Below are 26,981 nucleotides of genomic sequence, written 5' to 3'. Positions count from 1 at the left end.
TCCATTCCAACCTTGAAAGCAGAGTTCAACAAGATGAGCAAAATAAGGGCTCTATTGTCTCAAAAAGAAGTCGCGTTGACTTCATCCCGGGAAACATTTGTCCTTCACGTAGCAAACACGCGCACCGAGGTGCAAGCGCTTTTGAATACTGATCTCCCACTTCATTTTGGTGCCCTGATTCAGACTATCTTTAATGCCTCGTCGACAAGTGGCCTGGCAAATTTTTTCAAAATTGTGGGCTCCGGCCTCGTGACCTCCTTCCAAACTATTTTTGGTGTGATCCCAGCATTTTTTCATTCTATTTTTTCCAGCGTCTTCGGAGGTCTCCCGTTGATTCTCGCCCTCGTGGCTGGGGTACTGTTGTTGGTCTGCTTACTACGCAATGGATGCACAATTTGTGTCACACGACAGCCTGTCCCGGCTGCTCCATCTTCGTAACCGGATGCTTGAATACTATGGAACACTACCACTGGCAACATTGAGCATAGCCTATGGATTGTCCTTCCCTACTTTACTTGCGTACAATCTGTCTTTCATTGCCTAGAGTGTCCGTTCCAATGGGCTCTGGATTTGTGCTTGTCAAACTTGGTGTCTCCCGCCCCGGATTATGATCAACTCATGAGCCACTAAGGGGCTCATTAGTCGGACTGTTCTGGTGTCAGGATTATGGCCTGTGGAGCAGCACACGGAGTCCTAGGGAATTGGGACATCGGTACGGCTGCAGATGACTTCCTGGCAAGAAGTTATCTTGAAGAACACGCCAGTTGTCCTCTGATGGTACTAGAGGCTCCAGTTGTCGAAGAACATGTGTGTTCATTCCCCTTGCTGAACTGGATGGCAGATAATTTTGCAGAACGTTCCAATGATTTCCTCTTGGAAGCCGTTGCTACTTATTGTGCTTATACATTGATGGATTAATTTTGGATTAACTTTTGCCTTTTTGTTCGACATCCATCGATAATATTTTTTTTTCCTTTAAATGGTTTTTTTTTTCTCTTCGAACTTTCACTGCCCTTATATGGATTCACAATTGTGCCCTTAGTTCCGTTCTATCAAACTTGAACTCTGCGTTCCTTAATTGTACCCCTATTGGTTAGTGGTCCGATGAAGGGGGGGGGGTGTAGTGAGGGCTGCAATTTATATACGTACATTGCTAAGTTAGCACAACCGCGTTCGATATTAGAAAGCCATCTTGCCACTTATGCTGCTTTTGCACACGACACTGCAGTTACATGTTATTATTTGTGAAATGCTTGCTCGCCTTTTCTTCACATGAGAACTGTCTGTTGTTCACATCCCTAACAGTGAGCTGCGACCTTGGTCTGAACATTGTGTAAAGAATCAGTCTGGGTCGCTAGACGGTGCATGTTTTTGGGTTCAGGTTGATTGGCCCACTATTTAGCCATAACGCGCAGGCAGCTGCAAATACCTGAGAGTCGAGCGCTTTTAATATTGCAGGCTGCTTGCTTGATTCATTCATTTGGAAGAAGAGCTTTCCCAGGAGCAGAGTATACCTGATCCTGTGATGTGATTCCACTAAGCTGATCTTTAAGGTATGGGGTTCCCCATTCAAGCCTAGAGACCTTCTATTAGTCTAATAATAATATTAGTTTACTAGGGAAAGGAAGGTGGCTGCAATCCACTGTCATTTTATTATGATTTCTTCTTTCATTTTCTATGGTATTGTAACTATGCTGATGGTTTTGATTTTAATAATTTGTCTGCTCATGTTAGCCAAAGTACTGCATCTTAGGACACAAGGTTTATAAAATAAACTCTTTCAACTTTACCGTGTCTCTGTTTACTCTTGTTGTGGACTGATATGAGAATAATAATGAACAGGTATTTCTGATTCCCACCCTTCCTGAGAATACACTAAGTCGCTTGTTCTGGGTTGTCTATACATTGGGACCGCCGAGATAAAATCGGATAACGAATGGGACACTGATGCTGGTCGGATAGGGTTTCTGTGTTCTGAGGTGAGTTTTTGGTACACCACAATTCACTGAGGTCCTGGTTTCCTGCGCATAGCTCTGTGCATGAGCAGAATCCCTGCAACAAAATGAGAACCACAAGAAAAACGGACCCAGACATAGGAAACTCGACTCAAGCCGTCAGACCCAACTACCAAGCCAGGAATGCATTTACAGGATGTAAACCCCAATGCTATGGCCCTATCTGGGCATGGCAGTTCTCCCTGGTAACTCATGACTATAGTCACATACTACACAACAACCTGGAGTTCCTGCTCCAGGATCACTTACTGTAAAAGTATTATGACTGCATGCATTCTTCTTTGTCTCTGTCACGAGGAGCCTTCATGGTAGAGCTGTCAAATCAGTGCATGTAGGCAGCGATCCATGTTTTCAGTTCTCGCTTTTTAGTATCATTTTCTCAAGTGACTGACAGCCGCATGTACTAAGCCCAAGTTGCAAATAAAGGTGGCTGCACCCGCAAATAAACCAGGCGAGCTGAGGCAGAGCCGAGCCAAGGGCCTACCTAGCTCTAAGAGTCTAAACATGAGCCAAGCCATGAAAACGTTTTGCATGTATATAGTGCAAAAACATAATGTAAAATATGATATTCTCTTGAAAATAAAAAAAGGTGTATTTCTTTAAATGAAGAAGCGTTTCATCTTGGTACATCAGATTATATCACTGCATAGACAGACATTTATTAAAAGTGATAGTTTTTAAACATGACCTTAGAAACCTTAATGGCTTGCCCCCAGACCCCCCAACGAAAATGTCATTAGTGAACTAAGAGGCAAGTTGGTAGTCTTAAACTCTAAACATGGCCTAGATCCCTACTATAGATGGAGCAACATAATAGTCTATTAAATCAAACATGATAGGTGCTTGTAAGAGCACGCATGCTGAACTCAAGTATTTAAAAATGGTCTCATATCTGATACTAAAAAAGAAAAAAAAAGAATTGAGAAACTAAAATCTCTTTCCTCACCTCTATTTCACACTCATTCCTGACAGTTTAATTTTATCAGCCTAAAATGATCCATTGTGTCTTTTTGATTAAGAGCCCTCTAATCCAAGTCTTAGTGTACTGGAGAGTGTTTTCTACAGTGTAACCGAAGCGAGAGAGACATTGGTATGTATCGCCGGAGAAGGTAAAGTGCAAATGGAAACACTTAGCACTGCTCAGTGAAAAAGATTATGGGTGTAGGATAAAGTCTGGAAGTTAACCATCCTCTTGGCAATAGAAGCTCAGAACCGGCCAGATTGTGTGCAGAAGAAGATGCTGCTGGTGCCAGCAAAGATGCCAGGTTACAATGGCCCCTGACGCTCAGTTGTCAGCAACAGTACATGCTAGGGGCTGGCTTGTTATTTCTGGGGTGATTTACCTGAGACTGAGGAAGGAGGGGTTGGAATCCAACAGTATCGTAAGGCCAAGGGAGCGGATGGAAAGGATAGCTGTCCAATATACAAGGACATTTCAGGTTCTATGCACATTTTCCAAGGGCTGCCAAATTTCTGAAATAACTTGTTAATGTATTAGGAAGGGTGTAGCTTCAGAGGGGGGTTTGGGGTTGTGACTGTCTCCAGCAACACTCTGAATCTGCTTGCCTCAAAAGTCTGTTTTTCTATCAACGTTTTTAAGCATAGGATTAGCACAGTGCCATCCACAGCGAGCTGTAAAACGACAAAAGCCTTTTACCACTCCAGGCACAGTATTTCAGCTTTGGGTTGGTAAAATATCATCCAAGCCAACCTGGAATAAATGAAAGCAACTCTGGACACATGTTTTGCAATCATCATAGTTCTTCTGTGCGGTTTAGCTTTGTCCAGACACAAAGGGAGCACCCAGTAGAAGTCAAAACAATACCCTTTCAGGCTTAGAGTGCCAAATTGCTTATCAGATTTAAACCAAATTTCTCAGAAAGCTAGAAAGTCTAGACAGAGTGCTTTTTGTGTTTTGGTGTAAATCCGTTCAGTAGTTTTAGAGAAATAAAGGTTCAAGAAAATTGTCTATATCACGTTGTGGAGGATCTGCAGAGCTGACTGGTTTCAAACTGAGATCTGACTGGTTGCCACCACCCCAACCTGATAGTCGTGGCAGCCATCTCAGGACCCATAGTCCTAAGAAAAACAGAGGCATAAGGGGGCAAGATAGGGATACCCTGACCCCCTTGGCTTGGCAGAGGTACCCCGCGTGGGGAAAAAATTTATTTTTGTTTTTAGTTTTTATTTAGCAACAAATTGCAGAAAATGATGTGCGAATCTGCAGCAACGTTTAAACGAAAAAAAAGAAGCATTGGCTCCCACACCTCTCGTTTAAATCCCCTAAGGGGAGACAGATGTTTACTTTTATAGGTAGGGGGGTGGCCCACTCCCCAGGTCTTTTTCAGCCCAAGGGACCCCATTCTCAGGGCCCACTGTATATTTTAACAGGGGGGCCCTCCCGAGCCTCTAAAAGGCCCTGGGAACCCCATCTGCCAGGGCCGCTACTTGTAAGCAAAAAAAGGGAAGGGGGCTGCATGGTCCCCCCCCTCCCATAGCCATTAATGGCCCCGGGAATACCATCCCAAATGGGCCGGCTCACTTGCTGTGTCCCAGGGAGCCCACCCTGGGATACAGCAGTTTCCCTGCCCGCACCGGCGAAGACAGGGAGACTTGTGCGTAAAATATTTCCAGAACCTTCAATATATGAACTCCGATTTTTCCAATGAATTGTATTAGTCGAAAATATGTGGTTAGAGAACCGAATACAAATTGGCACAGTGTGATGTCTGTTTCACCTTTTTTTTTTAATAATTGTATTAAATTACATTTTTGTCTTTGATTAGTTAATTATGATTCCCTTTATTTGTTGATATTTCATGGCCAAGTCACGTAAGCGAAAAATGTTCTGTTTAATAATGAACGTGTGTTTTTTTTTTTTTAATATTTCTTTTTATTGAACCATAGGAATCGACATTACAAGGTACAACATTGTATAACATTCTATCGACGTGATACAATTATTCTCAGTTACATGTAAAGTCTAATGTACTAGTTGGTAACAGTTATCATGGCGATGAGAGATCTTCCTGGACTAACACAGCTGGGGGGGTGCAAATATTGCCACGATACACATTCCAATCATTCCAAATGTGAGACCACTTTTTAGGACATCCCCTAGCTACTTACTGTCTTTTCTCTGAACATACACCAATCCATGTCCCTCTTCTAAGTTGACACGATCGGTGCCTGTGTAGCCCCCCACATCTGGCCAATATTTCGCTGTGCCACCATCAGTCCCAGCGTAACCCGTGTAATGCATTTATTGTTAAGGTGTGTTGGCTCCCACACATTCACAAGACATCGTTTGACCTCCAAGGGAATAGCAAGCGTGAGCACCTCACTAAGTATGTCATGTGTATTCCTCCAATATCTCTGGATATGTGGACATTCCTAGAGTATGTGCAGAAATGTGACTTCACCCCCACAGCCCCTCCTGCAGTTGCTATCCTCCGCCCTATCCCATTCTCAGTAGACATGGCCCTGTCATGTAGACACGGTGCAGTATTTTAAGCTGGACCAGTCGTAATCTCGCAGAGATAGCCACCTCCTGTCGGGAGGCGATCGCCACTACCCAATCTTTGTCATCCAGAATAATGCCGTCCCTTTCCCATTTTTCCCGTATACGCTGGAGGGGTTTACCTGAGTTATTTACCAACTTTGGCTTTCATTGGCAAGTATCCGTCCAAAATCCTGTCCTCAAGAGGCGAGGATTCGGGGGGGGGGGGGGTTCTCCCTTCTGGAGGCATGTCTGCAGTGCGTGTCAAACCTGTATGTATCTAAAATGTTCTGTGGCAGCCAGATCGTGCTCCTGTTGTAGGGTGGGAAATGATTTAACCTCTCCCTTCACCCAGAGGTCACCGATCCTAGATATGCCTATAAGGTCCCCTTAGTTGAAGCCTTTAGATTTCCACAAGTTCCCAAGTAAGTCCTAGTCCCACAGGGGGGTAGCCAGTGTTGCTTTGCGTTCCCACCCCATACTTTTATTAACTGCATGCCAAATTTGCACCGAATGCTTAGTCGGCCCTGTCAGATGGAGTTTCACTTTGTATATAGAGCCCTGTTGTAGTTCCCTCCCGGCAGTAGCCATCTATCCATTGCATAGCCTGGGTCGTCATCTCGCCTATATGTGCCATGATTGATGGCAGCTGGATGCGCTGCCCAGTAATATATTTTAAGGTTAGGGAGACCAATACCCCCATCCTACCAGTTGAGGTTTAGTTTGGAGAGTGCTATATGTGGCTTCCCACTCCACAGCAGACTTCTCTGCAGGCTTTCAATTTTTTTTTAATAGCTTGAAGGGACAAGATCCGATGAGTTCTTCAACACATACAAGAAACGAGGAAAGGACATCATTTTAAATAAGGACGCCCTACCCCACAATGAGAGTGGAAGCGCCTTCCAGCGTTCAGTGTCCCTCTTCAATCTCTGTAGTGGCAGGAGGAGATTGTGAGCAAATCTACTCGTAGGGTCAGCTGTGATATAGATGCCTAGGTACTTAAAGCCCAACGTGGTGATCTGCACTGGGCATCCCCTGGGGAGGTCAGGCTGGGGTCAATTGAGGACATATAGTACAAATTTACTCCGGTTAATTGAGTATCCGGAGTATGTGCCAAAGACTGCAAAGCTATCTAGTACAGCTATGAGGGATGCCTTTGGTGAAGCCAGGAATAGGAGCATGTCATCAGCATGCAATGAGATACGGTCTTCCCATGTATCTGCCCACCTCGGTCCACGTATCACCGGGTCCTTCCGTACCCAGGATGCCAAGGGCTCCAACGCCAGTGCAAACAGGAGCGGGGAAAGAGGGCAACCCTGACGAGTCCCTCTGCTCAGGGTGAAGACTTCTGACTTTTTATTATTGACAACTACTTGGACTAAAGGCTTCGAATATAGGAGCTGTACCCACTGGATAAATCGGGGACCAAATTCCATTTTACCTAGGACTGCAAATAGATACGGCCACTCAATCGTAACAAACGCCATTGTGGCATCTAATTACATGATTATCGCCACCTCTTGAATAGTGACCGCCCTCCCCATCACTCCATGTACTCTACGTAAGTTCAAGGCAGTGTTGCGCTGTGGCATGAAGCCTGATTGGTCTGGGAGAACCAATCCGCCGATCACCTTGACCAGCCTAGTAGCAAGGAGTTTAGCCAAGATCTTAGGTTCAGCATTCAGTAAAGAAATTGGCCTATATGAAGCACAGTCGGTCTTTGTCTTTCCCTCCTTGTGTACTGTCACCAGAGTCGCTATTCGTTGGTCTCGAGGCAGTTCCCCCTTTTCTTTACTTTCTTCGAACATTGCACGTATGTGCGGGCAATTTTGTCAGGCCTGAGTTTGTAGAGTTCAATCGGTAAGCTGTTGGGGCCTGATGCCTTTCCAGAGTTAAGGCTTCTGATCGCTTGGGCAATCTCATCTGTTGCAAGAGCACCCGCTGAGTAATCTAATTCGGCCGCCGAAAGTTTTGTCAAAGTGATATCTTTAAGGAGATCTTGGGAGTCGTGTAGGGTGATTGCGAGCAATATATCTCCCTATAGTGAGCCGCAAATGTTTTGGCAATCTCTTGGGGGTCAGTGATCCGGCACCCTGAACTGTCGTTCAACTCTGGCACCAATCTACTCGCGAGTTCTTTTTTGTCTAACCATGCAATTAGCTTCCCCGCTTTGTCCCCCTGATAATATATTCTACCCTGCGTCTCTCTTCCCATTGCTTTGGCTCTGTCAGTAACCAAGGCTTTGTAACTGTCTCTCTTTATCTGTAGGACATGGAGCCTATCCGGAGTGGACCCCCCTTACGTCTCCTCCTCCAGGTAGGAAATTTCATCCTCTAATGCAACCTCCTCTTTCACTTTCTACTTGTGTGCACCTGCTATTTGGGAGAGTGCTTGTCCCCTTACCACTGTTTTGAACGCTTCCCACAGTGTCTGGGGTGAGTGCACCGAACCCTAATTTTCTTGAAAGTAGTGTTCTATTGAAGCTTGTAATGCTTTACGAACCACCGGATTTCAGAGGTGCCAGGGGTTAATGGGCGCAATTCTTCCCACTCTGTACTGATTGATAACTAATTGGGCCCACAACAGGGAGTGATCTGATATACCTCTCGCCATGTGTCTGACCTCCTGAATGTTTGCTAGTTGGTCAGGCGGGACAAGTAGGTAAACAATTCGCGACTGGCTATAGTGAGCACCCGAGTGATAGGTGTGCTGGATGGTATCAGGGTGATACACTCGCCATGTATCTAGCAGCCCCAGAGCTTCCAGAAAGTCCAGGAGACAGCGATTAGAGGGACGGAGTTCCCGCAGAGGGTGTCGGTCTAACATACCGAAGACCACATAGGTAAGGTCCCCTCCCACTACCAGGAGACCATCCGGTACCGCCAGTAGGATAGAACCCAAGTCTTTGAATGCGAGTCCCTAAAGGCCCGGTGGCACATACACCGACATCAGGGTCAACGTGGTTCCTTCCCATTGTCCCGTGATGCCTTTGTACCTCCTCCATTTGTCCACCCAAGAGGATTTCACTGTCATTGGGAAGGATTTCCTTGGCAATATACCGGTTCCTCTCGAGCCCGTGGTGAGGCCTGAATGTGCTACTAACTTGTATCCCCACCGGTCTAGGGCTCTACATGTGTTTCCCACCAGATGTGCTTCTTGAAGCGATACCACATCAGGAGCATGATGCCTGGTATATTGTAGCACTACACAACGCTTTACTTTGTCCCCCAGACCATTCGCGTTCCAACTCATAAGTTTAAAACTCTTATACCTTTGCGTAGTCATGAAGATTTACGTGTTACCACTCATTACTAGTTGCGGATCCTGGATATCTTGTCAATTTAATCCAAACAACAATACTCAAACCACTCATAACTCCTTCCCCTCCCTGCTCCCCTGCACTCTGGGCTCTGAATTGCCCATGACTTTCTTAATGCAGAGTGCCTTTCGCCTCAAAACTAATCTAAGAGAAGAAAATTGAGGGGGAATATGCCGCTCCGCTCTTTCCTCCCCCCTCCAGCTACATAGTCAAGTAGATACCCTGGGCGTGGCCGGCCTTGTACTGTTGTGAAGTGTTTAGACTAAGCCATCCTATCCGTATCTATCCCCCCTATGCTTGATTTACCCTGAGTACCGTACAGGGAGCAGTCAATATGTGGCTTGCGGTCGCCAATGTTATACGTTAATTTCAAGTACGTTAGGGCACCCCAGTACCTTCTAGTGACCACAGGAGTCGTGCTCCGTCGAGTCTCTCCAGCCATCCAGCCACTCGGCAGCCTCCTCCGGAACCTCAAAGAATCGAACTTTCCCTCCGGCCTCCACTCGGAGCCGAGCCGGGAACAACATCGCATACTTTAGGCCTTTTTCTCTGTCTCTTCTTGACCGCTAGACACGATCTGCGCTGTCTCTGGACCGCCTGGGTGAAGTCCAGAAAGAAGGTGATTACTGAGTTCTTCCATCGGAGCGGGGGTGCTACTCTGGCCGTTTGTAGGATGACATCCCTATACCGATAGTTCAAGAGTCTGGCCAGCATTGGGCGGGGGGAGCCCCAGCTTCGGGCGGCCTCCCGGTACCCTGTGGGCTCTCTCCACCACAAAGATGTTTGACAGGCCTTTCGGTTGTAGATGAGTAGTGATTAGGTTGTCTACGAAGAGATCTGCAGCCTGTCCTTCTGCTTTTTCAGGTACTCCTAGGATGCGTACATTGTTACGCCTCGAGCGCCCTTCGTAGTCATCTAATTTCCCTTCGGCGAACTTACGGAATGCTTGCAGCTCCCTAAACTCATTTATGAGCTACTTAATTGTTAATTGATCCTGATATGATTGAAATGGCACCCGAAATGGTTTAGTGCAATTCAGTAAATTAATAGAAAGTGTTGAAGGCATTATGGGAACTGTGTTTTATATGTGTATTACCTGAATGGACTTCATCTCCTAGAATGCAGCATTAGAAGCCTGAGTAGAAGTTTATAAATAGCAAAGGAAAACAGAATTTTATCAGTCGTGAGAAAGACTAAAAGGTTAAAATACGTTGGCATCATGGTTTCCAGACTCTCTGAGTGCGGCATCTTCTTTGTTCGAAAAATCTTTAAGAAAGATGTGACTCAAATGGGCTCACCAAAGAACAAAGATATATTTCCAATACAACATTTTGACTTCCACCTTCCTCAGGGAATCAGCAAGGTTAAAATGATTTGCTCCAGGCTGGTCAAGTATCTTATTAGTTATAGCTGATTTGTGGGTCCTAAATTGTGTACAGAGGTCATTCACTGTTTGGTCTACATATTGTCTTTTTACTACGTCGGCGTTGGCACTGAATCACAGAAATAATGCATGTTGAGCGGGATGTATGATGCTGTCTTATTCCATGGGTCCTTCCTGTTACAGAACTAGTTACTGATATGCTTGTAAAAGGTATTCACATGCGGGCAACTTTGAGTCACAGCAATCAAACCCTGCATGTGTTACAGCTTGCTTAAGTTCTGCTCTCACAATAGGAGATCGTAAATTGGGAGCTCTACAGAAAGCAATATAGAATAATAAGAAACATGACCAGCCTGTAGCCAATCATTTTAACCTTGTGGACCATTTGCTATCAGATTTGAAGATTTTTTTCGCTGTGGAACATATCTTATGTGAAACAAGCATTGGTAATGCAAAAAAACTGCTGTTGGCTTTGTAAGTGCTAGTTTGCATTGGCCTAAACAAAGAGCAAAATGGCCACTGGTGCATAACGATGCAGACTGATACAAGGGTAGCCATTTTAGAACTGGCTATCTCTCATAAAGAAAGGACATTCCAGGATGGCTGCCTATGTGCGTGCATGTGTTGTGATACACCAGTGGCCATTATTTAATTTATGATATACTATTACAACATTGCCAAATGTCATTGTAGAATGGTAAATTTAAAAATATATAGTGTGGGAGCACAAAAAGAAAAAAACTAGCTGCACAGCAGCAGTGTGCAGATGCTGAGCAGTTGCAGATAATGTTTTATTTTAGTTGTTTAAAGTGTGGGGAGGTGTGGAGAACAGTGTATGAGAAGGATGCAACTCTGCAGTGAGGTACAGTTGCTAGTCTCTATAAAGACAATATTACTTTTGGGAGGCAGGTAGCAATATAAGGTAAATCCAGTGGCCTGGCAGCAATGCTCAGATGCTGTGCGGTCTTGAGGAAATAAAAAACACAGAGAGGAGAGTGTGCAACAGACAAGGAAGCGAGCTGCCCAGTAGCAATGTGCAACTGCCGGCCCCAAAGGCAAGCAAAGAAGTATAGGAAAATAATAAAACTGTGAAGCATGAGATGGGTAAGAAAGTGGCGTAATGTACAAGTGGATAGAGGAAATAGAAAGAGCTCTGGAGTGGAGGCTCTCAGTGGATAAAATATAAAAGAAAAAGAACACATAGAGGGGTGGAAAAGCAATGGAGGAAGTGGTGGAAAGAGAAACACGTCAAGCGGAAAGAGAGGGTCAGACATGTAAAATAAAACAAGAACACGAGGGAAAGTGTGGGAGAAACACATGCACTCCACTGAAAGCTGGAAGAAAAAGAGAAAAATAGTCCCCTGATTGGAAGCGGTGAAAGGATACAACTCATCCAATCACAAACAGTGTAAAACAGTTACACTGAGGGTAGGGACAAACACCAGAAAATAAATAAAGCCATTGAATAAGAAGCAAAGAAATGCTATTGTCAAGCAAGCCAACCAACAACAAAGAATGGACTGACCAAATCCTACCAGTGTATTGTTTTGTGTGCAATAGGGTCTTCGACAACAGACAGTTAAAGCAGTTTATAGTCGAAAATTAAAATGACCTAGCCTTGCCACTGCACGAAAATGTTTAGAAGGTTCAGAGGGGTTTGACTACTATACTGTTGGAGTAGGGCTTGGGACAGAGAGAGTGAGGCCTGATTCAGTCGGTTGGTGGTGGGACAAGAGTTCTTGTAAGTGGATACCAATTTAACAGTCGCTACTTCAGCAGTGTCTTTAAACAAAGAAAATAGTCTTTATTAAAGGTGTGTGAACATGTACACTGTAGATTCATCCGCTGAGTGACTATGTAATAACCATAGAAACTTTCAAAACTCATAGCGTTGCACTCCCCTTACATTTCAAGTGCAGCGAGGTTAAATAGCACACTCGGCACACACAATATAGAATCAAAAAAATCTTTGGGGCGGTCAAGACTTTGGTAGGGCGTCTGTCGTCTCATTTGTGTGACATAATCCGCAGTCACCCTGCAGATACCTTGCTTACTCTAGGGTTGTGAGAATAACGTTAGATAAATATGTTCATGTTTCAGGCTGAAGCTAAAGAAGATAGCATTCCATACTTTGTGCATCGAGATGAAGATGACAACTATGGAGATTCAGATTCAGAAGATATTGCACGTTCAGAAGCACTACCTGACATGCAACAGGTACTGTAAATAACATGAATACCATGCATGTATCCCACTGACCAGTACAGCAACGGAGTTTGACATAAATTGATGTATGTGTTGTTGAATTAAGTCCGGGCTAGGTGAAACCACTGCTCTGCAAAGTGAAAATTGCTCTTGCACACACAGGGGCACCATGGACTGTTCCCTCACTCAGATATTGTTCCTTTACTCGTGCACTATTCTTTTACCCAGGCTCGGTTCCTTTACACCGGCTCGGTTCCTTTACACAGGAATTCTCCCTTCACGCATACAGTGTTCCCTCACTCAAGCCCGTCCCTCTGACAACCTCTCTTCCTATACACCACCCGTGATGAGATCAGCAAAAATTGGTCTAATCCTGAGTGGTATTTACCATTACAGTGAAAGGCTCTTTATGGCAATTTTGCATGAGTTACCCGCGGTATTCGCGAGTTCCGCACAGCTGCATTTTCTCCTTGTAACCACTGAATGTTCCAGTTCTCTGGTAGAAAGTGTACCTACCAACAGGTGGTACAAACCACGCATTTGTATATTTCAACCCTAGAAGAGTAATAACATTGTGTCACATTTTTAATATAGCAGCGTCATCTGGATTCTATCAGAAAAATGAAGATCAGAAGTAACAAAGGGCTTTATTACAATGGCAGTGGGACCGCCACCGTCAGGCCATCGGTGGCGGTCCCACCGCCATCTGCCCCTGCTGTTCCGCCCACTGCTTAACGATGGCGGGCAAACGATGGCTGGGTGGAGAGACCGTCTGCCACGCATTCGACGAGCTCAAGGAGCCCATCGGACTGTCGGAGGGGCTACAATCCCCCGCCGTAGGGATTGCAATGTCCCTTTCCACCAGTTGTTTCATGGTAGTTAACCTGCCACGAAAAGGCAGGCGGAAAGTGACTTTGGGTGCCCCTTGCTGGCCTCCCCTAACCCCTGGCCCTCCGTTATGGGCCCTGGGGAGCACCTATGGTGTCCTCCTAAACATCCCTGCACCATGTGGCAGGCACCGCATGGTGTGGTGCCTGCCACATAGTGCAGGGATGGTTACGACCATTCCTCTTGGCAGTGAGGCTTGTGCTGCAGCACTTTTTCAGGCCGCAGCACAAGCCTCAGTGCTACAAGGCATGTTTCCGACCGCCTCCACGACAGTCAGATCGTAATATTCATGACAGGACCGCCGACTCCCTGTCTGACGGTCCTTTTCCTGACAGGATGGCGGACGAACACTCGTCCGACTGCCATCATAATCGGTCCCAAAGATCAGGATGTAATCCGGTGAACAAATGGACATTAAGAAGGATTTCATAGAATTTGACTCCTATTTTTATAGAAAAGAAATAGCTTGCCTCAAAGAAACAGTATACATATTTTTTGAAAATGTACCAGGCAAGATAAACATAGCATAGTACTTCAGGACAGGGCAAGCAATATGACTGTAATATTATCATGTGAAGTCAGTACAAAGAACGGTGTACCAGGTGCGCAAACATATCAAAATACATTTGTTTTACGCAGGATGTGCGGACGCCCGTTCCTTCTGGACAGTCATAGAGCTACGAAAAGCTTTGATTACTAAAAGAGAATCAATCACTTTTATCATATATTCAGTTTTTGTCAAATGTATATTTCATGGAACAATGCTACTTTATAATACTAAAATAATTTAAACAATTTAAAAGTATATAACAAATGTTTCCTTTAGCATGATAGCATCTGTAAATAAATCAGTTTAACACCTAACAAATATTAGTATCAAATAACTGTGACGTTGTTCCACTAAACTGGGGTACACAAAGAAGACACGTGTATATCTTGCACAGGACAAGAGTTAAACTGGTAATGCCTAGTTCCATCTTGAGCACTACTTGCCACACAGTATGGGTCACATATACACCACTGGCTTAAAATTGGTATGAAAATGACGAGCACACATATCAAAATTAGTTTTTAAATAGCGTTGTATATTTTCTTGTTTTAAAAATCTACAGTGTGGTGTATTCCATCTTATTTTTGTCCATTGATTAAAACACAACTATGTTTTTCTGTATTATCGATTTTGTTATGCAGCATTTAAAAATAAACTTTGTCATGCCGCCTTCAATTTTATTTACATTTACATCAAAATAATTTTCCTCTTTATATACGGCATTGATGAAAGAATACTTTGTTTGAAACTAAGTCAGTGTTCTATAGAAATTACGCTTCCACATACTGACCCAGCTTTCAATTATGCAAACTAGATGCTCGGTATCTGGACATAAAACTTAAACAGAATACCAACCATAGTAAGTTCTAACCTTAAGATGTCACCGTAAACTCTTTTCCTTATGATCTCAAGAGATTTTCGAAGCCAACTCTCAACCATCGCTAATTTATGAGAAAAATCAAGTGTTCTGAAACATTTTACTCCATATACATAAAACAACCGGTATTTTTGCAGAATACAGCTGAGAAATGTTGCCAATCTTTTGTCTATTCAATGCAGTAAAGAAATGTAGAGGCCATGTCCAAGAATCAAAGCCTGCACTTCCTTCATCAAAGAATTTAACTTGAAAAGGAAGCCTTGGTAGGAGTACCCCACCTCAATGTGATGGCGGAGAATCTACCAGTGGAAATTCGGGGTACCCCCATCTCCTCAAAAAAGTAATGATCTAAAGAGAGAATGCATTTTTGCTGCTATTAAGATATTGCTGTGTGAGTAACGAAAAACACATGTAACCAAGTAAGGGAGACAAGACAAACTCTTGCCAGCAACCCAGACACTGGACATATGCTGCAGTAAATGTCAAGTACATTAGGGAAGCAGATGTACAGCTGAGACCATGGGTATTTGACCAGTAATTGGCGGAGAACCACCATATACGAACTTATTATGGAACATCTGTGGACAATATGGAGCAAGGGCTGGCGCTGTCCATTTACTAGACATTCCCGTTTGAAGCATTCAGAAAACTTAGTCACTTGCTTTCTGTGAAATGTGTTTAATCTCAACAAATAAATGAAGTCGTGATTAAGATAGATACATGAGACACTTAGAATCATCATGCATCAATGATTTGTGCACAAAACAGCAATTGGACATATCCATAAGGAGAAGGTGTTTGTGCACATCCTCTAAAAGTGTTTCATTAACCATCTTCAATGAGGATTTTGTTATAAATAAGGGATCTACTGGAGCGTGGCCACTACTCGAGGGAAATGGCCGCCTAAGCCGTGAGCTCCACTCTTACACTACATGCCTTGAAGGAGAGTGGATTCCCCACATCACAGACATCCTTGAGCAGTGGTATGCTTGCAGACTTGTATCATGCGGAGAGCGGATCTTAACTCCAGCTCTCCGCATTGAATTTTTGTAATCTTCCCAGTCCGTTGCACTGATGGATTGTTAACATGGCGGCTCTCATGGAGAGAACTTGCTGACTCACGGACACTCATCCTGTGGAACCCGAGTCACATGCAGGAGCTATCCACTCCAGATAAATATGCTGAATAAGAGCTTCACTGTACGCTGCTTTATAAAATGCTTTAGATCATATTTTGGCACTAGTTACTAGTATTTGGACCTTTCAACGATGTTGGGCTTCTCTCCAGTTATCATGCAGGCTTTTCTACTGACTAAGATCACAATATCTGCCATATTTTGCCTCCTACTATCACTGGATTGCCTTGCCTGTGCGCAATTTTCGTTTTCATGGGCTCTGCATCGAAATTTGCACTAAAATCGTAATTGGGCTACGTTTTTGATAGGATCTGCCATCAGTGAGGCTCTGCTGCTATATTGCGTTTCGACCACCCTACAAATAACTTGCTACTTATTTACCACGCATAACCGGAATTCCTGCAGCAGTTCAACTCCATGTTGCTCTTACTAGCACGATCCACAGCAGTAACAGATATACTGCCTCAGTGGTGTTGGGTTACTGGTTACTCCAACCTGTCACTGTTTTAACCTTATCACAGTCTGCTGTATCCCATATTTCTCATTGTCCGCACGAAATGAGAGTCCATATATCAGCATGATACCTGCATGAGACAGTCCTACTTGCCTTTTTTTCTTTTATTAGTGCATGGTATCGAAATTACATGTATCAAAATTCATCTTTCAATAGCAATTCGGCACTTACACAAGAAAAAGAAAAAAATTAGGAGTTAAGATCATCATGCACAGTTTTGTTGATTGATCCCCACCCATTACCCACCCCTCTCTCCCGCCAGGAGTTGTACACAGTCCCTTGTCTTTGGTTTGAAGATAAACTAAATAACGAAAAGAAAAGGTAAAATTGGTGGTAGATTCTCCCCACAATCTGAGTCCTCTACCTTTCGAACCATCTAGTCAATGGTTCCCAAATTTTTAAACCTTTTGATCGGGCCCGTATCCCTCTTTTTTCGTAGATAGCTTTTTCAAAATTATAGTTAGCCACCAAGTGAGACAGCCATTGGTGAAAGCCTGGGGGAGTTGGATCTAGCCAAGCAGAAACCAGACCTAATCGCAGTACCGCCATACCAATAAAAAACATTTTTTCTCCCGGCTTCCCTTGTAGTTCCAGGTCCACCCCAAGCCCAGTCAGGGATGGAGAAAGAGAAAGATCACTACCAAGCACCTCTTTAAAAAAGGTTGGAATCTCTTGTTTTAAATTACTTTGAACATTGCAGGAAGCAAACATATGATTTAGATCCGCCTGATATAGTGAGCATCTGGGACATAGAGTCCCTCTCCCTGTCCCCCACTTTGCAATCTTCTTTGGAGTATAATAGCGTGAAAAGCAGGATTTGTAGTACTGGGCCTGGAGACGGGCCGGAATCAGCAGACTTTGCGCTAACTCCGTTCAATGGAAAAATAAGTCTTCTGAGATGCCTATTTCTTCTTTCCACTTTATCGCTCGTACTTCCACATCATCCGGCATTAATGAATTAAAAGAATTATAAATAACTCCAATAGATAATGGTTTACTCTTTCACAGATTATCTATAATATAGTTATTAACAAAGCCAATCGGGCCACCACCTTTTTTACTTAAATAATCGCGTATTTGAAGATATTTATAGAAATCTCTCCTAATCTAATTTGTACCTCTCCTTGAGAATTTCAAAATAAAATATATCCATTAAAGAGTAAAAATCCCCAAGTTTGGATAGGCCTTTTTCCCGCCACTTTCTAACTATAGTGTCTTTAAAAAATTTCGACAGATTGGGATTATTACAGATCGGTGTATAATAACTAAAACGGCCTATTCCCAACCTTTTAGGAACCGATTTCATAACTCTATATCCACCGGCCAGCGTCTTAAAGCGTACCTTCTTATAGTGGCAATCGTTCAGAATCTCCAAGCCCATCCCCATGTGTCTTTGCCCATTATAAGTTCAATAGGTGTCGGCATGTCTTCTAAAGGTTTGTCTTTTGACTTATCAGTAATAAGAGTTAGATTACACAAAAGAGTAGTTGCCAGTAATAAAATCTTATATTTGGTAAAACCAACCCATCCCTTTCTTTTGGCAAAGTTAAGTATTTATAAGCTCTTCTGGGTTTTTCATATGCCCAGATAAAGCGCGAGAATAAATCTTCAATTTTCTTTAAACAATTGGTAGTAAATTCTAAATTGCCCTTAAAAAATATTAAAAAATTGGGAAAAAAAGCATTTTTATTATATTACATCCACCTATTATTGATAGATGGAAATTATGCAGTCTTGCTAGCTCAGTTTTTGTTTTGGCTATCAGTGGATCGATATTACCATCCACAATATTTTCTAGATTAGTCATAATATCTACTCCAAGATACGTGGCCTTATCAACCTGTCTAGTATCATTGCCCATGCTAACATTCTTGCAGATGATTTGAGTCTTAGTACTATTAAGTGAATATCCTGATAGTTGCCCATATCTCGCCGCCTCTGCCTCGACCTCACACATAGATACTCCAGGGTTAGAGGTTACTAAGGCAATATCATCGGCATAAGCCAACACTTTAGTTTCCCAGCCATGGGAAATGATGAGGCTGATATTTAAATTGGCCTCCAGTTGTCGTAGGAAAGGATCTATATAAAGTGCGAGCAGAAGCAGCGAGCTCGGGCATCCCTGCCGGGTACCTCTAGTTATATTAAGTGAATCTGTGAGTTCTCCATTTATATATAGTCTTGCTGTGGATTGAAAATAAAGCATCTTAAATGCCTGTATAAATCCCTGGCCTATTCCGGCCCTTGCCAGGGTCTCCCATAAAAAAGGCCTGGAGACCCTGTCAGAGGCCTTTTCGGCATCAAGCAAAATCAATGCGGTTGGATCCCTAGAAATGTTGGCGGCATCAAAGAGTGATATAGCCCTTCTGATGTTGTCTGTAGTGCCACGTCCTGGAATGAATCTATGTTGTCTAGGTGAAAATACTTTATGGATTACCCCCGCCAAGCGAACAGCTAAAATTTTGCTGTCGGCATTTGTTATAGGGCGTAGGAGCCAGGTAATAAAGTATCAACCCACTGAGGGGTCTCTTCAAATTGTAGCTAATCATCTTGAGATAGTTGTACAGCTGGGAGTTGATTAAGGTAGGTCTTAATATCCTTCGAGTAATCAGAAATGGTCTCATGATATAGATCTTGATAATATAAATAAAACACCTTCCGAATACCTTAAAGATCTGTAATTTTACCTCGTGTGGGATCATTAATTGCTGTAATTGAATTCCGTGTAGCTTTTTGTCTAGCCCTAATCGCTAGATGGTGACCGACCTGTTCACTGCAGTCATATGCTTCCTGCCTCCATGCAACTAATATATCTGCTGCCCTTTTGGCTATTATTTCCATAATGGACGATTTAGCTACCATTATTTTTGCAAGCGCGTCTGCCGGATCCCCCCCATCCTGTATTATTGTGATCAGCTCTTATTCTGCCACTGCCAGACAACTATGCTTGTCATTTAACAGTTGACGTTTCTCTTTATTCATGGAGAGTGAAAAGCTGAGTGTCTCTCCTCGTATTGCTGCTTTCCATGCATCCCACACTACTTCTATCCCTGTACTCCCCAGATTCTCTCTAAGAAATTGAGGTATCCACAGCCTCATATGTGTACAGTATTCATTGTCCAGGAGTAAGGATCGTTCAAAGCTCCAGTTGATCACACTTCTATTTCCAGGCCCTGCCCCTCTAAGTTCGACTATTAAGGGGTTGTGGTCTGCAACTATACGGGTGCTTTTTCTACTGAGCAGGCATGTAGAATAGAATGGGATGCAAACATAAAATCTAATCTCACAAGCTTGTTGTGTGGAAAGGAATAAAATGTGTATCCAGGGTCTAGGGGATGTTGTGAATACCAGACGTCAATGAGTGCTTGTTCGCGGCACAGTGTCGTCAAGGCTCTCAATACCTTTGGTTTCCGACCGCTATAGATCCAATTTTTATCGGAAAATATATTCTTGTTGGCGGGCAAATTTATATTAAAATCTCCACAAATGATCATAGGTAAAGGCCATGTGGCCAATTCGTTATTCATATGGTCAAATACTGCCGGATCATCTAAGGTGCTTCCATATATTGTACCTAGAGTGAATAAATCTCCATTCTCTCTACGGCATTCTGTGATTACCCACCTCCCATTGTGATCAACTGCTGTGCGTGTAAATTGAATCGTACGATTGGCCGAAAGAATTGCTACCCCACGTGTCCTTGTGTTTTGTGTCGTAGCCCCTATGACTGTATATCCTAGTGTATCTAGTAGGTGAGTCTGGGCTCTTTCAATGTGCTTTTCCTGCATACATATGATATCAGCTTTAAGCAGCCGAAGCGCTGCAGCAGTATTCCGCCGTTTTTTAGAATCATTAAGGCCACAAGTATTAATTGTTGATATTCTTAGCTTACTCATTGCAGTTTAGTAAGTTTATTTAAACTCACATCGTCAATACAAAAGAAAAGAGAAAAACGCAAAAGAAAGCTAACCCCCTGAGTGCCAACCCCTGCCCCCACACTGCAACTACTCCCTCCCCCCCTCTGTCCACTCCCTCCACCCACCACCCCCTACCCCCTACCTACCACTGAGGCTAACTGGTTCTGCGAGAGCCAGGATGAGAGCGTCTGAGCATCAGAACCCCGTACCCCCGGCCCCACCTCCACCCTTGACTTTGCCTCATTGTAAGCCCGTCCTTCCATATGTCTGTTTCCTATTCCTATTCAATCTTTTACTATGTTACCCTGCAAAAAAGAAAAAAACAATCAAGAGCCCCAACATTAAAAAGAAGGAGAGAAAATCGAGCTTTAGTCTTTTGCTGGCACATGCATCAACGCAGGCTTTTGCGATTCCTTAATTGCGATTATTAAGGAATCGCAATTAAGGAATTGCAAAAGCCTATGCATGTAGGAATCGCTATAAAAATAACGATTCCTACACATTCCTTAATTGCGAGTCGCAAATTGCGAGTCGCAATTAAGAAATGCCGTCCCATTCATTCCTATGGGCCTCCAGGCCCATAGGAATGAATTGGAGATTGTATGAGCAATTTGCGAGTACCAGTAGGTACTCGCAAATTGCTGATGCAATTTCAAGGGTGCAAGGGTGTCAAAATGACACCCTATTGCACCCCTGAAATTGATCTGTGCACATATGTTGCACACACACATGCTCTAAGGGCATGTGTGTGCGCAACATGAAACTTTTAAAAATGCACAAAAGTGCATTTTTCATAGTTTTTGCAAATTACCATGAGGTTCAACTTCATGGAAATTTGCTCCCCCTATTAGCGAAATCGCAATTTTTTTTACTTTAATGCATTGCATTTAAAGAATCTCAATTTGGGATTCCTTAAATGCAATCGCAATTTCAGTAATCGCAATTTAGAGATTCCTTAAATTACGATTTTTAGGTCTCGCCTATTCTATCCCGCAGGGATGGATAGGCGAGATTATAGTAAGCAGTCCGAAAAGTTTACCTAGCTGCAGATCGCGTACAGTTCATGTGAACACAATCACGCGCATTGTCAACAACTGCCACAACCACGCGCATTCTTTACAGCTTCCATTTTCTACCAGGCACTTCGTGCGCACGCGCGCGCTCTCTCTGTTGCCACACGCATTCAGCTCACCAGGCTGCACACCCCCTCACTCTCCATATGGTCGCACGCCTTTTCTTTGATCTCTGCCGCGCGTTCTCACAGGCTCCTCTCCGCCCACGCGTCTCTCCCCTTCCGTGTAGGTTCGCCCCGCCTTCTCTTTTGTCTGCTTTTTTTTTTTTGGGGGTCTTTGTGTGACTGACTACTTGACCTCGTGCCTATGAGTTTTGCATGCGTCTATTATATTTATTTACTTTGAATGTTTTTTTTAATTCAACTTTACGTACCAAACACGTTCATTATTTCCTTTCCTTCTTACATTCTTATGCGGAAAAAAATATCACTCTCTCCACAAACAGCACTTTTAGCCTGTCTCGCCTCTGTGTTTTGCTGTCTGCCCTCGTCTTCAATAGTTTCCAGCCTCTGTGTTCTGCTTTACGCATCCAAACACGTATGCTTTTGTCTAATTTTCCTGCTTACATTCTCAAGCCAAACAAACAAAAAATCACTCTCTCTACAAAAAGCACTCCTCTCCGCCCACGCGTCTCTCCTCTTCCATGTAGTTCCCCTCCGCCTTTTCTTTCTCGCATCTTTTTCTGATTTTCGGCTTTGTGCTACTGACTACTTGACCTTGTGCCTATGAGTTTTGCATGCGTCTATTATATTCTCATGCAAAACAAACAAAAAATCACTCTCTCTACAAACAGCACTTTTATCCTTTTATTCTGTTTTGCCTCACACAATGCCCTACACACATTAGACCACACAAAATGCCACCTCACACACTGCCCTACACACATTAGACCCCCCAAACCGCCACCTCACACGCTACCCTACACACATTAGACCCCACAAAATGCCAACTCACACACTGCCCTACACACATTAGCCCCCTCACACTCTGCACCTCCTCACCCTCAAATAAATAAGAATACAGTTTACTTCCAAGGCACTGCAGTCATTTACGTGAGCCAGTGTCAGATTGTGTATTTTTTTTCAATACTAATCCAGCCTTTAAAGAAAATAGAAATACAGTTTACTGACAAGTCACTAACATACACTGCCCCCCCTCTCACACAGACCACAAACACTGCCCCCTCACACATACCACTCACACTTACCCCTCCACACAGACCACACACTGCCCCCTCACACAAACTACACACACTGCCCCCTCACACAGACCACACACACTGCCCCCTCACACAGATTACACACACTGCCCCCTCACACAGACTACACACACTGCCCCCTCTCACACAGACTACACTTTACTGCCCCCCTCTCACACTGACCCCTCCTCACACACTGACCCCTTGACACACTGCTCCCACATACACTGCTCTCACACATTACCCACTCACAGTACACACACACTGCACCCTTACACCCCGCACACACACAGCCCGCACCCTTACACACTCACACTGTGCCCTCATACAATTCCCCCTCACACACTGCCCTCTTACACACTGCCCCCTAGTTTGTACGATGTCAGTAGGTGCCTTTTCTAAGTTTAACAAAAACACAAACGTTACAGGATCAAAGCGTTTCTAAAACACATCAGTAGATTTTTGGTTTTTTCGTCAGTTAATGTCTATTGGTGCTAGGTGTTTTGTGCTTAAATTAGAATTATTGTTTAACTTTATTTAACAAATGAACAAAGTTCTCACTGCCCCCCTCTCACACAGACCACAAACACTGCCCCCTCACACATGCCACTCACACTTACCCCTCCACATAGACCACTCACACTCACCCCTCCACACAGACCACACACACTGCCCCCACACACAGCCCACACACACTGCCCCACTCACTCAGACCACACACACTGCCCCCCTCTCACACAAACCACACACACTGACCCCTCCTCACACACTGACCCCTTGACACACTGCCCCCACATACACTGCTCTCACACATTACCCACTCACAGTACTTTAGGTCACACACACTGCACCCTTACACCAATTTTAACAAAAACAAAAACGTTACAGGATCAAAGCGTTTCTAAAACGCATCAGTAGATTTTTGTTTTTTTCGTCGGTTAATGTCTATTGGTGCTAGGTGTTTAGTGCTTAAATTAGAATTATTGTTTAACTTTATTTAACAAATGAACAAAGTTCATGTGGACGCGGCGGTCTGAAAATGTTGTGGCGGGAGCGTGCTGCGCTCTCCCTCTGTTGCCACACGCATTCAGCTCACCAGGCTGCACACCCCCTCTCTCTCCATATGGTCGCAAACCTTTTCTTTGATCTCCACAGCGCGTTCTCACAGGCTCCTCTCCGCCCACGCGTCTCTCTCCTTCTGTGTAGTTCCGCCCGCCTTCTCTTTCTCGCAACTTTTCCGGAATCTCGGCTTTGTGTAACTTACTACTTGACCTCCTGCCTCTGTGCTTTGCATTCATCTCTTATATTTATTTACTTTTGAATGTGTGTTTCATTATTTTACTTTACGCACCCAAACACGTATGCTTTTGTATGACTTTCATTCTTTGCTTTCCTGATTGCATTCTGATGAAGATCACTCTCTCCACTAACAGCACTTTTATTCTATTGCGCCTCTCTGTGTCTTGAGGTCTGCCCTCACAAGTCACCTGCAACTGGTCCTTCACATACACTGGCCCCTTGCACACAGACCACACACACTGCCCCCCTCGCACACAGCCCACACACTGCCCCCCTCGCACACAGACCACACACACTGCCCCCTCTCTCACAGACCACACACACTGCCCCCCTCTCACACAGACCACACACACTGCCCCGTCTCGCACAGACCACACATACTGCCCCACTCTCACACAGACCGCACACACTGCCCCCTCACTCTCTGCACCCCCTCACACTCTGCACCCCCTCACACTCTGCACCCCCTCACACTCTGCCCCCTCACACTCTGCCCCCCTCACACTCTGCCCCCTCACACTCTGCCCCCTCACACTCCGCACCCCCTCACACTCTGCACCCCCTCACACTCTGCGCCCCCCTCACACTCTGCGCCCCCCTCACACTCTGCGCCCCCCTCACACTCTGCACCCCCCTCACATTCTGCACCCCCCCTCACACTCTGCACCCCCTCTCACACTCTGCACCCCCCCTCTCAAACACACTATTCTATTGTCTTCTCCTGTGCTGATCGGATGATACCTTCCAAAGCACCTTATTCTTTAACTACCTGTTCTAATATGCAGTGCTAATCTATTCATATCTTCCACCCACCTCCTTATCAAACTCCCTGTTCTCTTATATTCTATCCTGCTAATCTGCTGCTCTTTTCCACCCTGCCTACTTCTCAAAGTACATGTTCTCATCTCTTCTCCTGTGCTGATCTGCTGCTCTCTTACACCCCACCTCCTTCTTTAACTACCTGTTCTCTTATCCTGTACACACACACAACCACACACACACATCTATCTATCGCACTCACTCTATCCATCTATCGCCATCACTCTATCTATCTGTCGCACTCACTCTATCTATCGATCACCCTCACTATATCTATCACCATCACACTATCTATAAATCTAGCTCCCTCACTTTATCTATATATCGCCCTCACTCTATACCTATCTATCAATCTAGCTATGTATCTATCGGCCTCACTCTATCTATCTATCTAGATATCGCACACACTCTATCTATCGCCCTCAATCTATCTATCTATCACCCTCACTCTATCTATCTGTTGCAGAGACTCTAGCTATCTAACTATCTATACCCCTCACTCTATCTATCTGTCGCCCTCACTCCATCGATCACACTCACTCTATCTGTCTATCAATTGCCCTCACTCTATCTATATATCTATCGCCCTCACTCTCTATCGGTCGATCAATCTAGCTATCTATATATCTATAGGACTCACTCTATCTGTATATCTATCTATCACCCTCACTCTATCTATCAAACTCACTTTATCTATCGCCATCACTCTATCTATCTACCTCACTCTATCTATCTATCTTTCTATCTATCTATCTATCTATCTATCTATCTATCTATCGCCCTCACTCTATCTATCTATCGCCCTCTATCAATCGCCCTCACTCCATCTATCAATCTATTGCCATAACTCTATCTATCTAGCTATCTAACTATCTATCTATTGCCCACACTCTATCGCCAATGCTCTATCTATATATCGATCGCCCTCTAGCTATCTATCTATCACACAAAATCTATCTATCTATTGCCCTCACACTATCTATCTATCGCCCTCACTCTTATCTATCACCCTCACTCTCTATCTATCTACCACTCTATCTATCTATCTAGCTATCGGACTCACTCTGTCTATCGCACTCACTCTACCACCATCACTCTATCTATCACACTCACTCTATCTCTCTATCTAGATATCAACCTCACTCTATCTATCTATATATCTATCGTTCTATCTATCTATCGCCCTCACTCTATCTATCTATCGCCCTCCCTCACTCTATCGCCCTCCCTCACTCTATCGCCCTCTCTCTCTCTATCTATCTATCGCCCTCCCTCTATCTATCGCCCTCACTCTATTGCCCTCCCTCCCTCTATCTATCGCCCTCCCTCCCTCTATCTATCACCCTCCCTCTATCTATCTATCGCCCTCCCTCTATCGCCCTCCCTCTATCTATCGCACTCACTCTATCTATCGCATCACCACAGCATCACTCAGGGGCACAACAACATCACTATGCGCTACCACAGCATCACTGAACGCCACAGCATCACTTGTCTCCACCACAACATCACTCAGCGCCACCACAGCATCAATCTGTGCAGCCATTCAACAACAACTGGTTCAAATATGTTCTCTCAATGTTTCAAGCTTTATTACAAATGTCACAAAAAGATGTTAATATTTCACTTCTGTTCTTGAATTTTCGTCACAATAAAATACACTAGACATAATCTTCACAAAAGTTATTTACAAAAGTTTAAGCTATTGCCATTATAAATTACAATAACTTTTATTTAAGTATTAATTATTTTAAAAAATTAAAATCCATTGTTATTTGTAATATCAATACATCTAAGTCACGTAAATACAACCCATATTGCCTTACAAATGCTATAGGTGTCACATTTGCGAACGTTAAAACTATTGGAATTGTAAATGACAAAGCTATTCATTTAGCTATTTTCAAAACCAACACATAAATACAAAATTTGGCATTTACAATACAAATAGCTCAAACTTTCCTAATGCGAGACCTATTGCATTGCAAATGCTTGTTTAATTTGGGATGATACATCCCAAATGCAAAAATACCGGTCGCAAAGGGGCAGATTCTGAGACTCTGCCTGTTTGCGACCGGTTTTTTCTTTGATGCATGTGCCTGTTGGTCTTTAGTTTTGCCCCTTCCTGCATCAGTGATCTCCCGTAGATATAGCTGAGCCTGGACTTCGGAGGTAAAGCTTTGCGTGGTCCCCTTATATATAACCTTTAAACGGGCAGGGTTTTAAAGATTTACGGTTGCACCTAGTTGTTGCAAGGGAGCGAAGAGTTGTCTCAACCTCCATCTGCG

At 43.9% G+C, this 26,981-nt stretch overlaps 1 protein-coding gene across 12 annotated transcripts in view; it reads left to right on the top strand.

Annotated features, from left to right (window-relative positions):
- Positions 1 to 26,981, top strand: part of PATJ (PATJ crumbs cell polarity complex component) — a 1,359,209-nt gene that overhangs the window by 494,035 nt on the left and 838,193 nt on the right. For 6 of the 12 annotated variants that reach the window (XM_085602441.1, XM_085602438.1, XM_085602442.1 and 3 more), the window contains exons 19-20: positions 7,783 to 7,830; positions 12,318 to 12,434. In XM_085602441.1, coding sequence (XP_085458567.1) covers positions 7,783 to 7,830; positions 12,318 to 12,434 — 165 coding nt within the window. The remainder of the gene's footprint in view (positions 1 to 7,782; positions 7,831 to 12,317; positions 12,435 to 26,981) is intronic. The other 6 variants (XM_085602445.1, XM_085602446.1, XM_085602443.1 and 3 more) reach the window with 1 other exon arrangement.

The sequence above is a fragment of the Triturus cristatus genome, chromosome 4_2 (assembly GCF_964204655.1).
Source record: "Triturus cristatus chromosome 4_2, aTriCri1.1, whole genome shotgun sequence".
Taxonomy (NCBI): Eukaryota; Metazoa; Chordata; class Amphibia; order Caudata; family Salamandridae; genus Triturus; species Triturus cristatus.
Note: the sequence above shows the minus strand (reverse complement) of the source record. Positions and strands in the feature narration are given on the sequence as shown.